The sequence below is a fragment of the Apodemus sylvaticus genome, chromosome 7 (assembly GCF_947179515.1).
Source record: "Apodemus sylvaticus chromosome 7, mApoSyl1.1, whole genome shotgun sequence".
Lineage (NCBI taxonomy): Eukaryota > Metazoa > Chordata > Mammalia > Rodentia > Muridae > Apodemus > Apodemus sylvaticus.
The window spans coordinates 89,704,914-89,720,392 of NC_067478.1; the positions used below are offsets into that span (position 1 = coordinate 89,704,914).

Below are 15,479 nucleotides of genomic sequence, written 5' to 3' on the forward strand. Positions count from 1 at the left end.
AAATGTCTCATATTTCCTAAGACAAGGTGAGTAGTTTCTTTCATGTTTCTTCTCTGCAGGAGGAGGACAACACACACACACACACACACACACACACACACACACAGAGAGAGAGAGAGAGAGAGAGAGAGAGAGAGAGAGAGAGAGAGAGAGAGATTATACTTTATTCTTCCCAGATTTCTAGTTACATTGACAACCAAACTAACAGCAACTTGACAGCTAGAAAACAGACAACTAGCTCCTTATCCCATAGTAACGTACCAACATATGAACTCATTAGTCAATTTGTTAATGAGCTAAGATGACCGGATCTCTTATCAAAAAGTCAAACAGGTTTCCTTTGTTCACAGGCTCTACAAAAAAAAAGATACACAAGTTCAAAAACAAATTTTCACAGATATAACCTTCTATTACTTCCTTATCTCAAAGAAACCTCAGTTTGCTGTGACTGCTTCCCAGTGGTTAACCCTATGTTTCATGGTAAGTAGTTAACTGAAAGACTTAAGTTATAAAGATATAAATGAGGGTCTAGAAAGGTGCCTTAAGGTTGGTAATTATAAGATATAAAGGTTTGAGGACATACAAACTTAAATGGTAATAAAAAGTGATTTAAAATTTGAATTGCTTCATATTTCTTCCCTTTGTTATGCTACTGTCATATTGAGACTTCAAGGGTTCAAAACCCTAACATTAACCAATGGCATTCTGATAAATTAGGATAATCTTAATAAAACATTCCACTATATAATCCACTTTTATAGTCACAAGTTACAAATTTAAGTTTCCTTTGGTTGTCTCTTAATTATAGACTTAAAGTGTTTCTCACTCTAAATACGTCTCATGCTAAATCTATGCTATCAACTATCATAGTCAAATATTTTGAATTTGCTTTGATTATCTTTTAAATATAAACTTAAAAATGTTTCTCATTATGCTAAATTAGTATACATTCAGTCTTCTAGACAAAGGGAAGAAGCCCTTCTTTCACCTTCTGCTCCATGAAAGAGTTTTATTTTCCCTAAGCTCACCTTAAAGACTTCATTCTGTTAACAAATTTATCTCTTTTGTAAACTTATAAGCTCCAAAAAAGCTCACACAGAACTACTTCTTATGGACCAAATAGATTCCATCTGGATAAGTAACCCTGTCAATCAAAATCAATCAATAGCCTAAGTTCCCACTTGTTGCCTATTTCCTCCTGTTCCCTGGTTTTGATACTCTCCTCACCTCAACCACCATGACCTAAGTGTTTTAAATGCACGCCTATGAAAAAGTTTTTCTCTCAAACTTATTTTACTTTATTTTCTGCCATATATATATGACATCCAGGACAGCTCCAGAGAAGTAACCCAGAAATACACCAGTTTATTCTCACAGACACTTCTACTGGGCTTGTGCCTTCCTATCCACAGATTGTCCTACAGACTCTGGAAAGCAAGGAAACAGACAACTCCCCTAAGACTTGACCAATTCCTTTCTCTGTCTCTGTCTCTCTATTTCTTTGTCTCTCTATTTCTCTCTGTCTCTGTCTGTCTGTCTGTCTGTCTCCCTCTCTCTCTCTCTCTTCCTCCCTCTCTCCCTCTTTCTCTCTTCCTCTCTCTCCTCCTCTCTCTAGCCTCTCTTTCTCTGGCATCTCCTCTACCTTCCCCGACTTGGTCCTCTTCCCCGTCCATCTAGGTGTTCCTGGATGGCCTCTTTCTTTCTCCCTCTTCTCTCTCTCTCTCTCTCTCTCTCTCTCTCTCTCTCTCTCTCTCTCTCTCTCTCCCTCCCTCCCTCTGTCTTTATCTGTCTCCTCTCTTTTGCTACCTCTATACCCTTGACACTCCCTTTTGTTGCCTCAAATAAACTTCATTTTATACTAGACCCGTCTTATGGCTGGTCTTAGGGGGGATACCTCAGTATGATCCCACTAAGGCACCCCCTCCCACCAATCAAGTCCCTGCATTACAAAACATATCACTACTAGATATTAAAAAAAAAAACACTAAGCAAAAACTAAAACCAGTACAATAGGAAGAATAAATTCTTTAAAAATTTAACTTGGTTATATAAATAAAATTTATCCATTTCATTTTTCTGGCGTTTTGCAGTATAGAGATAAAAATAGTAAATGAGTTATAGGGGATACTCTAAAAAAGAAGATATACACACATTTTTTCATGGAAATTTACAGCTACCTGATTTAGATCCTTATACCTAAACTAATCATCATGTTCTTAAATAGATAAATATTTTCAATTTATTTGGCTTTTTGATTTGAGAAAATTTTATGAAACCCAAGTGTATTTTTAGTAATAGATAATCCAGATTTGTGCTTTTCAGGAATAAAATTACAACATACATAAACACACACATGTACACAAACAAACAAAAATCCAGACATAGCTAATCACAGAAGTTGTGCACAAAACCAAGTTGAAATCTTGCAAAGTTATATGATTTGAAATGCTTCCCTTAAATATAACTTATATGAGTTTGGATTTCTGAGTTTCTTGAAGAAATCTGGAACTTACCACAGATCTTACTTCCCTTATCCATTTGTCTCCATTTAAGTACCAGGCCTGATTTAAAAATGAAAACCAACAGTCCAAGGAACTAGGCCATAAGTCACCAGCTCCAAGAACAGATTATAAATTCCAGGAATAAGGTCGTAAAACCAGCTCCCATAGAACAGCCTATAGAGATAATCACAAGAATGGGAAGAAACCAGATGGGCCTTCTGTGCTGGACAGCCCTATCTTATCCTGTGATTAAATGGTCAGGACAAGAATACAGACCAGTGACCACCTGGCACAAGCCAATCAGAATCTGACCCCCTTGATCTCCCCAACACCCACCGATGAAATTTTAGATTTCCTAACACACTCTTTAAAAATAGAAGAACTAATGTAATAGCCAATCAAAGTTATACTAATGTCATCACTTTGTCCCCTACCAATAACATTAGAGATTACCTAGTCTTTCTAGAGAGTTACCCTAGTTCACTATTAGGCCTGCGTGCCTTTGTCTTTGGTGGCCATTTGGAAGAATGGTTGTTATCTGTATGCTGGTTGTTTCTGCAGAATAAATGCCCTGTATCTGCATGCTATATGAGTCTGGGGTTTTCCTTCAAATATTTTCAAATCCTTATACAGCTCCATTTTTGAATGAAGAATTTTGAGACAGTCTATTCAAGAGAACAAATGTTTTTCTTAGACTCTTTGTAGAGTCAGATGACAAGGAAATACTTGAGGAATCATGGTGCTTGGAGAGAATCCAGACAGAGTGAAAATGAACACGGCAGCACTAAGAGATTTTATCGTTTATTTTTCATTACAAAATATAGGGAAATATGAATCAAATATGTATTTCAAAGAGTAAATCAAGTGGTAAATTGATGTAATGTGCATTTTATTATAATATGCTCATGAAGTAAGAAATGTCATTGGTCCTATGAAAGAAGTTGCAGATGTAAATCTGTTCTTATAAAGTGTAATTTATACTTTGTTAAGCAACTATTTAGATGCTTTCATTTAATTCCAGGCTGAGACATCTCTTAAGAAATACATGCCTCAGGGCTGCTTTCACATCCTGGTTCCTCAGGCTGTAGATCAATGGGTTGATGGTGGGTGTCACAAGATTGTTGAAAATCTGAATAATTGCACTAAGCAATGGGCTGGGGTTGGGCTGCAGGTAGATGATGACAACTGGTCCATAGACACACATGATGGCTGTGAGGTGGGCACTGCAGGTGGAGAACGCTCTCTTCCTGCCTTCTGTTGAGCGTATTTTTGAGATGGAGATCCCAATTCGAGTGTAAGACACAACAATGAGAAAGAAACAAATGAGAGATAAAAGACCAACATTTGTAAAGCCTACCCTCTGTGCCAGAGAGGAATCTTCACAGGCTAGCAGTAACACTGCAGGCATGTCACAGAAGTAATAACCCACTTTGCTGGGGCCACAGTAGGTCAGCTGGAAAGTGAGGGAAGTTAGGATAGTGGCATGTACACAGCCACTCATCCATGTCCCTGTGGCCAAGATACAGCACACTCTGTGGTTCATGATGATTGTGTATCTCAAAGGGAAGCAGATGGCAACAAAGCGGTCATAGGCCATCACTGTGTACAGGAAGCACAATATGCAACCAATAAAATGATAGAAGAAGTGTTGTACAACACATCCCTGGAAAGATATCCCTCCACCCCGTCCCGAGAGATATGACAACATCTTGGGAGCTGTAGTGGAACAGAAGCCCATGTCATAGATGGAGAGGTTGCTCAAGAAAAAGTACATGGGTGTATGGAGTCGTGGGGAGGAAGTGACTGCAGTAAGAAGGAGCAAGTTTCCCAGCAGGGCACAGGCATACAATGTTGAGAACAGGAATAGTAGGACAGTCTCCAAGCCCTCTGTCTCAGGGATGCCAAGTAAGGTGAATTCTGTTACCATAGTGTAGTTTGTCATATTTATGGATGAAACAGCTCCTGGGAGTCTGTGGAAAGAAATTCTTCATGACATTGGTTATGTGTGTGTATTAGAGGAGTTTAAATCACAGAGGTGGACAGGAAAAGGATATTGATATTTACCTATAGATTGTCTTCCTAGTGATGGGATATTTTTCTTCAGTTAGACTTTTAATTTAAGATGATGCTCCTTAAAAATCTCCCTGAGAAGTTAATTTTCAGGACAATTGCAAGTGATGTCTTTCACAACCTCACCCAGAAGGTAGCTTCCCAGGCTAATGTCTTCTCTTCCACTCTTTATACAAATGATCCCATTTCATCAATCCAGGTGTTTCATTGTGATTCTAAAGTGAACAAGAAGACACCAGCCATGAACTTGTAGTGATTAGTGTGGAAGCAGGTATGGGATAGGGATAAGATAATCCAGGGTATGTGCATGAGCATATTCAGAATGCAGCACATATACATGTGAAAGTATCTTAGAACCAATTGAATTAATGAAAAAAATATCCTTTCAGACTCATTGGCATCCATATTATATCATTGAGGGTAATGAGAAGCAGAGCTCACAATACTAAGAACAAAATTACAACAGCAATGGATATATCTCAGAATTTTATTCTCCAAGTATGAACCTCACTGAAACTGAAGGTTAAATGAATACATTAAATTTTTGTTACTTTGTATCATGCATGTGTGCTCTCTTCTCTTTGGAAAAATGGGCATTTATGATTGTACATGGGATTACCCTGAGGCTTGTATGGAGGAAAGTTGAAAGTAACATAGTGACTGACAGCTCTGTAGGCACTTCTTGCATGATAGCAGTGCGGTGCCTACTGTGATTATCTCTTTGTTCTCTCTGACACACATGACATACATCTCACATGTACACATGTGAACACAAAGCTAAACATACAAACACACACACACAAACATATAGAGATACCCAAACTCTCTATATTGTGTTAAGTTTTTAAAAGGATACATATCACACATGTCACAAGAGGTAAACTAAGGATATGTAGAAGTTGAAAAGACAACTTCAAAAGCACTTTATTAACCAACTGTATGTAAGAAACAAATTATACAGGTCAGTCTTTAAATAATAAAATCACGCAGATTTTTAAAGGTGTTGAGCTTTATTTCCTTTAACAAAGAAAGGTTACATCCAATTCCTTAGGCTCATCTGTAAACTTAAGAATGTATCATCAAATGCTCCTTCCTTTAACTCTATTCATGATTATTGAAATCAATAATTTAGCAGACATATTGATTTTCTAGATTATTTCCTTGGGCATAAAGAACAATGAAAAGCTACCTAAAGAAAGACCTTAGCTTTCCATATGGAACAAACAAGCCATTGCCTCTACCCCAGGCTACAAAATTTAATTCTGGAATCATATTTGAGTTAAAGAGAAAAGGTAGACATGAAAAATACTCCTTAATAGTTTTCATAGTTTGAAATTTTCTTATATATTTTCATGTGTTTTTCAGTTTCCAGCCAGTGCAATCCTTAAATTATAGATTAGTTCATAGAATCTATTGTCTAAAACTCTGCACCCTCACGCCACAATATGACTATAGTGATTGAGAGATACAGCACTAAGACAAAGGTAAAGGACACATCTGGCTACTTTCTGAGCCACAGAAAACCTGAGATGATGGCACTGTTGAGTGCTGTCTTCCTTCCTACCTGCAGCAGAAGGGAAGTGCTCACCTTCCTTCAGTCTGTAAGTTGGAATTGAGAATCTCTGTTGCTTTGAATCACTTCCTAGTAGGATGCCACACATCTCTGTGTGTTTCATGTCCCTGGGAGCACTTTCCTGTGTGGTTCCAGGAACTGCAATAAGCCACAACACCAGGGATTTAAATCATGATCTTCCTTTGGATGTTCGTCCCAAGAGAATGGAGTCCTACTGAGAAAACTTCTCATTAACTCATTAGTTTAATTGTGTTGTGTGTTTGTGTGAGGGGGTATTTGACTATCTTTTGTGAAAACTTTTATGGACTAAGTTGTTCAAAAATGTTCACTTGAAACCTTAAGTATACCTTTTAGATACTTAACCTGCCACTAAAGTTTATAAAATCTGATAATTCTAAAATTCTATTTGTCACACACTGACCTATGTGCTGAGGTAGGGTTCTCTGAAGGCAGTGCTGTCTCAGAAAATGTTTTTTTAGCTGGGATCTGTAGAGTCAATCAGCAGACCTGGTGGGGAAAGTCAAAGCAGTTTCCCAGCAGATTCATTGGCATGGGCGCTGTGCATGATGGGAAGGAGCTCAACATGCTCAAAGAATTTTTTTTATTCGATATATTTTTTATTTACATTTCAAATGATTTCCCCTTTTCTAGCCCCCCACTCCCCAAAAGACCCGTAAGCCCCCTTCTCTCCCCCTGTCCTCCCACCCACCCCTGCCCACTTCCCCGTTCTGGTTTTGCTGAATACTGTTTCACTGAGTCTTTCCAGAACAAGGGGCCACTCTTCCTTTCTTCTTGTCCCTCATTTGATGTGTAGATTATGTTTTGGGTATTCCAGTTTTCTAGGTTAATATCCACTTATTAGTGAGTGAATACCATGATTCACCTTTTGAGTCAGGGTTACCTCACTTAGTATGATGTTCTCTAGCTCCATCCATTTGCCTAAGAATTTCATGAATTCATTGTTTCTAATGGCTGAATAGTACTCCATTGTGTAGATATACCACATTTTTTGCATCCACTCTTCTGTTGAGGGATATCTTGGTTCTTTCCAGCATCTGGCAATTATAAATAGGGCTGCTATAAACATAGTAGAGCATGTATCCTTATTACATTTTGGGGAATCCTCTGGGTATATGCCCAGGAGTGGTATAGCAGGATCTTCTGGAAGTGAGGTGCCCAGTTTTCGGAGGAACCGCCAGACTGATTTCCATAGTGGTTGTACCAATTTTCAACCCCACCAGCAGTGGAGGAGTGTTCCTCTTTCTCCGCACCCTCTCCAACACCTGTTGTCTCCCGAATTTTTAATCTTAGCCATTCTGACTGGTGTAAGATGAAATCTCAGGGTTGTTTTGATTTGCATTTCCCTAATGACTAATGAAGTTGATGCTCAAAGAATTTAATAGCAGAGGCTGAAAGTCAGAGCCTCTATTTTCAGTTTCTGAGGAATCTTAGAGAGTAGGATCACAAATTTAGGCTTGCCTGAGTAACAGATGATATTGAAGTTCAGCCTGGGAAACATGGTGAGACATGGTGTCAAAATATGAGATTAGTCATAATTTAAATGATGTCTTTGTCCATTTTTCATTGCTATAACAAATTTTCAGGATTTGGATATAATTATAAAGGAAGCACATTTTTGAATATTTCTTTCTTATGTTTTATTGGTTATTTTATTTTTTGATATTTCAAATGTTATTTTTCTTCCAGTTTCCCCTCCTCAAAGCTCCTTTCCCCTCCCTCTCACCCCTGCCTCTAGGAGGGTGCTCCTCCATCTGCTCACCCACTCCTGTCTTAGTTCTCTAGTATTCCTCTACCCTGTGACATTAAGCTTCCACAAGACCAAGGGACTCCCTCCCAGTGATGCCTGCTAAGGCAATTCCCTGCTACATAGCCAGCTGGATCCATGGGTTCCCCTTATATGTACTCTTTGGTGGTTTAGTCCCTGGGGGCTTTGGGTGGTAGGGTTGGTTGATGATGTTCTTCTTGTGGGGTTGCAAACTCCTTCAGCTCCCTCAGTCCTTGCCCTAACTCCTCCATTGGGGTCCCCTCTTTCAGTCTGTTGTTTGGCTGTGTTCATCCTCATCTGTATTGGTCAGGCTCTGGCAGAGTCTTTCAGGGCACAGCTCTACCATGCTCCTGTCAGCAAACACTTTTTGGCATCATAGTGTCTGGGTTTAGTGTCTGTAGATGGGATGGATCCCTAGATGGGGCAGTCTCTGGATGGCCTTTCCTTCGGTCTCTGCTCCATTATGTCCCTAAATTCCTTTTGACAGGAGGAATTCTGGGTTAATATTTTTGAGATGGGTGGGTGGTACCATCCCTTAACTAGGTCTCTACAGGTTCTTTCTACTCAATGTTGGGTATTTTAACTAATGACCTCCCTGTTGGGTCCTGGCAACCTCTTGGATCCCTGGCATCTGGAACTTCCTAGTGGCTATGCCCAGTCCCCCTTCCACTGCTACATACCTCCTTTCAAATTCCTGACCCTCTGTATTTCTCCCCCTTCTCCTACCATATCTGAACTGACCACTCTTTTCCCTCTCGCTTCTCTCTCCCTATCAGATCCCCCTCTCCCTCTACTTCCAGAGATTATTTTCTTCCCCCTTCTGAGTAGGACTGTAGCATCTACACTTTGGTGTGGTCTTCTTTCTTCTTGGGTTTCATCATATGGTCTATGAGTTGAATCATGGCTATTCTGAGCTACCTTTTGGCTAATGTACACTTATCAGTGAGTGCATACCATGTGTGGTTTTTTTTGTGACTGAATTACCTCATTTAGGATGACAATTTTAAGTTCCTTCCATTTGCCTTTCAATTTCATGAAGCCATTGTTTTTAATTTCTGCATAGTATTCCATTGCGTATATGTACCACATTTTTTGTATCCATTTCTCTGTTGAGAGACATCTGGGTTCTTTCCAGCTTTTGGCTATTATAAATAAGGCATCTATGAACATAGTAGAACAAGTGTCCTTGTTATATGTTGGAGCATCTTTTGAGTATATGTCCAGGAAATTCATTTATTAAATTGATAGGTAGGGAAGCCATTATAAATGTACAATTCAAAATTCAAGAGGAAAATTGTTTGTAATAACAATAAGCACACCTGCTTTCTTGCTTCTCTGTATGAATTTTTTTTTTTAAATAAGGCCGTGATTTCATTTTCAGTTTTGTTAGAAGTATGAAAACAAGGCTTGGTGAAAGAAACAGCTGAACATGCTAACAAATTACAATTACGATAATTCCACAAGGAATGGGAAGGTTTTTCCCTAAAGGGTAAGATGGACGAAATGCTTGGCCAACAAGGGATATGGTTTAGAAGGCATAGTGCTAAGAAAGAGTGTGAAATGTATGAATGGGAGCTGCAATGTCATCTTGGGACTGTGTCTATAACCTGGGAGCTTGGTAGATGAAGATGGAAATCTACGACCAGTACCTGGATGACATAGTTATGACTAAGTGTATAACCACCATATGCAAGAAGCACAGAAAGGGACAGATCTAGTTCCAGAAGCATAATCTGGTATTCAATTTTAATCAGAAGATCCTGGAGAAGTCAGATACACTTGGGACCAATCCCTGAAGACTTGATTCTTGGCAAGTCATTTTCATTCATTTCCTGGAGCTCAGCCAGGAAATGCATCAAAGCTGGCTCTTTATTGCCTTCAGCATGGGGTGATGTAGAATATTAAAAAAATCAATATGAAAATAATAGCTGGAAAATTTGTTTGTAACAGCAATAAGTGTTCCACTTCTTCATTGCACCTCTGAATCTTAAAAAAAGAAATGAGTTTCCTTTCCAGTTATGTTAGATGTAAAGTAAGACAAAAAGGCTTGGTGGGAGAACTAGCTCAACTATCTGTCTAATTCAAATGTAGAGTAGTGTCATTTTTTAATGCTCAGAGAAAAGACATTTAATGGTGACCTTTAGTAGGATGAAGTTCTTAGACATAATGAAATAAATAAATTCAAATATTAGAATTTTTCAAAACTAATTCTTTTCCTTCCAGTGTCCTAGTGCATGCCCCCACAGCTTGAGAATGCTGCCCTCTATGCTATCTTGAAACATTAGGAGTTCTTTCCTAACATTTTTGACGGGCGAAATCATAGTCATAGTCATAGTCATAGTCATAGTCATAGTCATAGTCATAGTCATAGTCATAGTCAGTCATAGTCATCATCATAGTCATAGACATTGTTATGGTCATAGTCATAGACATAGGAACAGTCATAGGTTTATTTGGAGACTAAAGAGATTGTCATCTGAAATTTTTTAACACAACATGGAAGTACAATGATGGATTCACCCAGCTGTAAAAGGAAAATTGAGTGAATTAGTGATATCTGGTTATGTTCAAAAGAAGGTATTGGCTACCAGAACAGCTGCTTCCCTGGGAAATGGCCAGCAATGAGATATTGATCGCATCTCTAGTGGCCAAGTGAAAACCCCCAAAAGCTAGCACTGTAGATTGGAGATCTTCATGGTGATCCCAAAGGCTATCCTTCCTCAAATATCTTTATTCTATAGGCCAAGTTTGTAAGAGGTGAGATAACATCATCTTGGACAATTGTGTATTAAAAGTGGTAGCCTGTATCCAGCACATGGCTTGGGCCACTGGGCAAGGAATGACTCCGGAAGTCTTGACTGTGTGCACCCCACCCTGCTGCAGGGTAGGCATTGGGCTGTGAGAAGCCACAGGACCCTGCTCTCGGAGTGTGGAGGTGCAATCTGAGGTCTCAGCTTGCCGGAGTTGGGCTCGTAGGTCCCCAGGCCGCATGGAGGTTGAGGACAACATGTTCTCAGGCTCTTGGACATCACAGATGCCACTGGATGATGCAGAAGAGCTGAGAAAAGTGGTGACCCATGGGTTGGCTCTAGCCTGGGTCTCAAGGGGAAAGGGCAGGAGGAGAGCTCTGACTGGTTCCTGCAGAGACAAGATTGTCCTTGGCTTGATTGGCAGTAGGCTTGGCTTGGTGTAGACAGTGTCTGGCAATGCAGAGGTCTCCTGATGGAGACTAGATGCAGCTGTTTAGAGGAAGACCTGCTCCATTGTTCCAGCATGGTGAATCCCGATTAGAAGAGGTAGTGCATGTTTTAAAGTATATACTGCCATGGCAGAGAATTATGATGAGTGCAACCTTACTCTACTTTCTCAGGGTGGGCCTGAGCTTAAATACCTTTTTCAGGGAGGAATGTAAGGGAAGGAGAGCTTAATTGACTAAGCCCTTCAGGCCATTAAGTACCTCATTAAAATGGTGATCTGTGATCACATCCTCTACTTCTGGAGGAGATTGGGGCATTTCCCTACGCGACTGATAGCCACAGAATTATGGAGAATTGAGGCTTCGTGTCAGGAGCCTGGTGTCTAGGAGTGTGGCAAACACCTACCGTTCCTTGCAGAATTATATGCTGCATCTCCAGGGTTTAAACCTAGCTCAAAACACAAACCAGGCTGCCTTTAATGGTCCTACAGAGGAACTAATTTTTTAAAAATGCTAAAACTAGGAAGAAATCCTAAAGAGCCATGCTCTGAAAACAGTTAGACAGACAGACATACAGACAAGCAAAAAAATATGGTTTGTGTCAGCATCAAGTTGCTAGCAAAATACAAAGAAGGGAGGCACTGGATTTGGCCCAGTGGAGGTTTAACAATCAATAGATTGTTGTAGGAGGTCAGATTCTAACTGCACTAGCTAGAGGGAAATATATATATGAAAATTGAGTCTTCGGTGATGTCAGTGTTTATCCAGGACCTGTTCAAAGTACTTATTATAAGTCAGTTCCTGAAAAAGTTTGTAATCTCAAAAGCTCTCTGGAAAAATGATGGAGTATGATAAGACAACACAGTGATCATGAAGGTCAGTTCCTGGAGGGGTGAGCAATTGGGAACAGCAGTCTCTTAGTCAACTGAAATGTGTGTTTCAGGTTCATAATGTCCATTCATGCACAATTTTCTATCTGTTATTTGAGGTTTCTAATACTGAGAACTCTTTCATAGAGAAAATAAAGTTTACTTCAGAGGAGTGATGTGTACATGTATGGAGATGAGAGTTGTGAGAGAGCATCACAGTGACCAGACAATGGCATTGTCTTATAAACAGCCCATGTTCTTCTTCAAGAAACAGGGAACTGGCATGCCTGTGAGCAGATAAACAGAGCAACCCCTCCATGGAGAGCAGAAGTATGGAATGAGATTGATTTGACACAGAAGGGACGAATAGAGTCACAATTGTCTCCAATCTTCATTTGGAGATATGTCTGCACTGAGGATTGTAGATGTCAGAAATCTCTCTGTTGGTGCTTCCTAAGCCCTTGCATTCCTTAACCAGAATTGAGGCCTAGTTACCTCTGCACTTGGCTATGGATTTACTTAGGAGAGTTCAGGTTTGTAGAGGCAGAAGAACATAGAAAGTATTATAGATGTACCACATGTCTTCAGATATTTCATTTTCTGCTTATTTATTTATTTCCTCAAAAATTGGAATTAAAGGTTTATACTAAGAGACAAATCTTATTAAAGATAGGTGTTTTTGAGGTTTTTCTGTCCTTTAATATCTCTACATATTTTGATGATTGTTATCTTTAAAGGGTTCAGATTCAGGAGTGGAAAATTACAACTACTCCTATTTCTTCATAACAACAAAGCAATCAAAAAGACAAATTTAATTTAAATTGACAGGGAATTTAATGTAATTTGGGGCAGGTTGTTTGACCATATAACATCTTACTGTAGCAAAAGATGTTAGGTCATTTTTAAATACTAAAATAAAATAAAATTTAATACAAAACACCAAGTTACACTTTGGAACAAAACATACAAACACAAGGAAAAGAGCCCAACAGACAACACAAAAAAATAGAGGCCCACTAGTTCTTACATTCAGGAGACCCATAAAAACACCACACCAGATGCCACAATGTCCAGAGCACCTGTTGTAGACCCATGCAGGTCACTTGCTTGGTTCCTAAGTCTCTGAGTTCACATGACTTTTGCTCATGTTGATTTAGAGGCCTTTGTTTCTGTGGTGTCACTCATGCCTTCTGGATCTAAACCTCTTTCTGCCTCTTCTTCCTCTTGGTTTCCTGAGTCCTAAGGGGAGGAATTTGATGGAGATATATTGTTTAGGTTTGAGTGTTCCAAGTCTCTCATTCTCTGTTTAATGTTTGGCGGAGGGTCTCTGTAATTGTTCCCATCTGCTGAAGGAAGAAGGCAAGAGACAAAGTTTTGTATACCATTACTAAATATACAATTCATTTCTGACCACTAAACATTATATTCTGGAAAACTCTTCTCAAGGATCTCTTCACTTCCTTGTTCCTCAATGAATATATTAAAGAGTTCAGCATGGGTGAGACAATATTGTTTAATATCTGCACCACAGCCCCAAGCAGAGGGTTTGGTGTGCGCTGCAGGTAGATGATGATTACAGGTCCATAGGCACAGAGAATGGCTGTGAGGTGGGCACTGCAGGTGGAGAATGCTTTCTGCCTGCCCTCTGCTGAACGGATTCTCAGAATGGCAACCCCAATGTGTACATAAGAGACACAAACACTGAAGAGAAGCATCAGAGCCAGAAATCCAACATTGATGGAACCCACCTTCTGGGCCAACGTATTGTCAGTACAAGCCAGAGGTAAAACTGCAGGAAGGTCACAGAAGAAATAGTCCACTTGATTGGATGCACAGTAGACTAAACGAAAGGTTAAAGAGGTCAAGATGGTGGCATGAAGACAGCCCACTAACCAAGCTATTATTACCAAGTTCACACACACTTGGGGTTTCATGATGAGCATGTATCTAAGCGGGTGACAGATGGCAACATAACGATCATAGGCCATCACAGAGTAGAGGCATCCTTCAGTAGAACCCAGAAGGTGATAGAAGAAAAGCTGGGCAGCACAGCCTTTGTAAGAGATGGCTGGGCTCCTACCAGAAAGATAAAGTAGCATTTTGGGACAGGTTACTGATGGGAACAACATGTCAAAACTAGATAGAAGTCCCAAGAAGAAATACATAGGAGTATGAAGGGTAGATGAAGAAATGATTGCTGTAAAGATGAGTGAGTTTCCAAGCAAAGTGAAGAAGTATATAAATAAGAATACCACAAAGAGTAAAGTCTCCAGTCCTTGGGTCTGGGGTATTCCCAGTAGAATGAATTCATTGAGTAGGGTGTAATTCCTCATTATCTTCAATGATGGTCTTGGTGGAAATAACTTTCAACTAAACATGAAAACAATGAAGCAGAGTAATTGTAATAAATTTAACACTAGAATGCTAATCATCATTTGTGCTAAAATCTAAAGTCAGTCTCTTGGCCTGTTCATAGTTATGAAACAATACCCATCAGTACCCAATATTAGATACATCATGAAGGAAAAAAAAAGCTTGATTAATTGATATTCTGCAGGAGTGTGTTTCGATGGAACACACCTGGTTGGGGTGTTCTCTTTGGTAAGGATTCCCTATTGAGTCTGGAGGCAGTAAGTGGCCTCAGTGAATCAAAGGTTAACTAAAGAAAAAAGCATCAAATAGGCTTTTCTAGGAGATTTACTGGAAAGTGAACCATCACATTAGTTCACTATACAGGAAAATGTCAAGCTCTGTATCCCTATGGTTACATCTCCGCATACGTCAAAAGGGAAACTACACACACACACACACACACACACAGATACAGAGACACAAACACGCATACATGAAATTTAACAAATTGTTTTAGAACAGAATCAAATTTAAATGTTAGTTTTATTAGAAGTGTCTAATCACCACAGATGATGTTAAAATTAAATTTTAAGTATTTTGCTAGAAATACTTCGGGATTAGTGAAGTATTAGTATGATAATCCTTCCTGTTTATCGTCACAAAGCTAAATAAAATTTGTCCCAGCCAAGTTAGGACTGCCTCAGAAAACAAGACACAAGTTTCAAACAGAAAGACATGTAATGTATCTTTAACCAACTGCATATCTGAGTGATGTTTAACAAAATGACCTGGAAGCACAAGTTTCTGATTATTTTTCAATCATTTGCAGAGATATTCAAGGAGCTCAGTGAACAGGCCACAGGTTTATCATATGTGAACTTGTGGGTCATAGCTTTCTTAGCACAATGCAACAATAGAACTGATGAGTTTTCCCTCATCCTGCTGCTGACAACACACTCTTGCTCTCTGCTCCCTATGTGCTATCTATGTGCTATGCTATCTATATGCTGTCTATGTGCTATCTATGGAAGAATAGAAGCAAGCTCCTGACAGTCATACACCTTTTCTGGGGTTTTGTGGTTGGTTGTCTGCCTCAGTAGTGTCATTTAAAGGTCCTTGTGAATCATGCAAG

The 15,479-nt window shown here is 39.4% G+C and overlaps 2 protein-coding genes across 3 annotated transcripts; both read right to left on the reverse strand.

Annotated features, from left to right (window-relative positions):
• Positions 1–3,498: 3,498 nt before the first annotated feature.
• On the reverse strand, positions 3,499–4,446 carry LOC127689964 (putative olfactory receptor 10D4). The gene has a single exon (XM_052189538.1). The coding sequence runs from the start codon at positions 4,441–4,443 to the stop codon at positions 3,499–3,501; it is 945 nt and encodes a 314-aa protein (XP_052045498.1). The 5' UTR covers positions 4,444–4,446.
• A 6,908-nt stretch (positions 4,447–11,354) lies between these two features.
• LOC127689963 (olfactory receptor 148) lies at positions 11,355–14,328 on the reverse strand. Of its 2 annotated transcripts, XM_052189537.1 has the most exons (2): positions 13,432–14,328; positions 11,355–11,387 (listed from the first exon to the last, which is right to left on the reverse strand). In XM_052189537.1, exons 1-2 carry the CDS (start codon positions 14,326–14,328, stop codon positions 11,355–11,357), a joined length of 930 nt encoding a protein of 309 aa, XP_052045497.1. The 2 variants fall into 2 exon arrangements, with proteins under 2 accessions (XP_052045497.1, XP_052045496.1); XM_052189536.1 differs by lacking the exon at positions 11,355–11,387 and having other exon boundaries at positions 13,396–14,328.
• Between the last annotated feature and the right edge of the window lie 1,151 nt (positions 14,329–15,479).

Coding starts and splice junctions, on each gene's coding strand:
- LOC127689964 (XM_052189538.1), bottom strand. CDS start 4,443: ATGACAAACTACACTATGGTAACAGAATTCACCTTACTTGGCATCCCT.
- LOC127689963 (XM_052189536.1), bottom strand. CDS start 14,328: ATGAGGAATTACACCCTACTCAATGAATTCATTCTACTGGGAATACCC.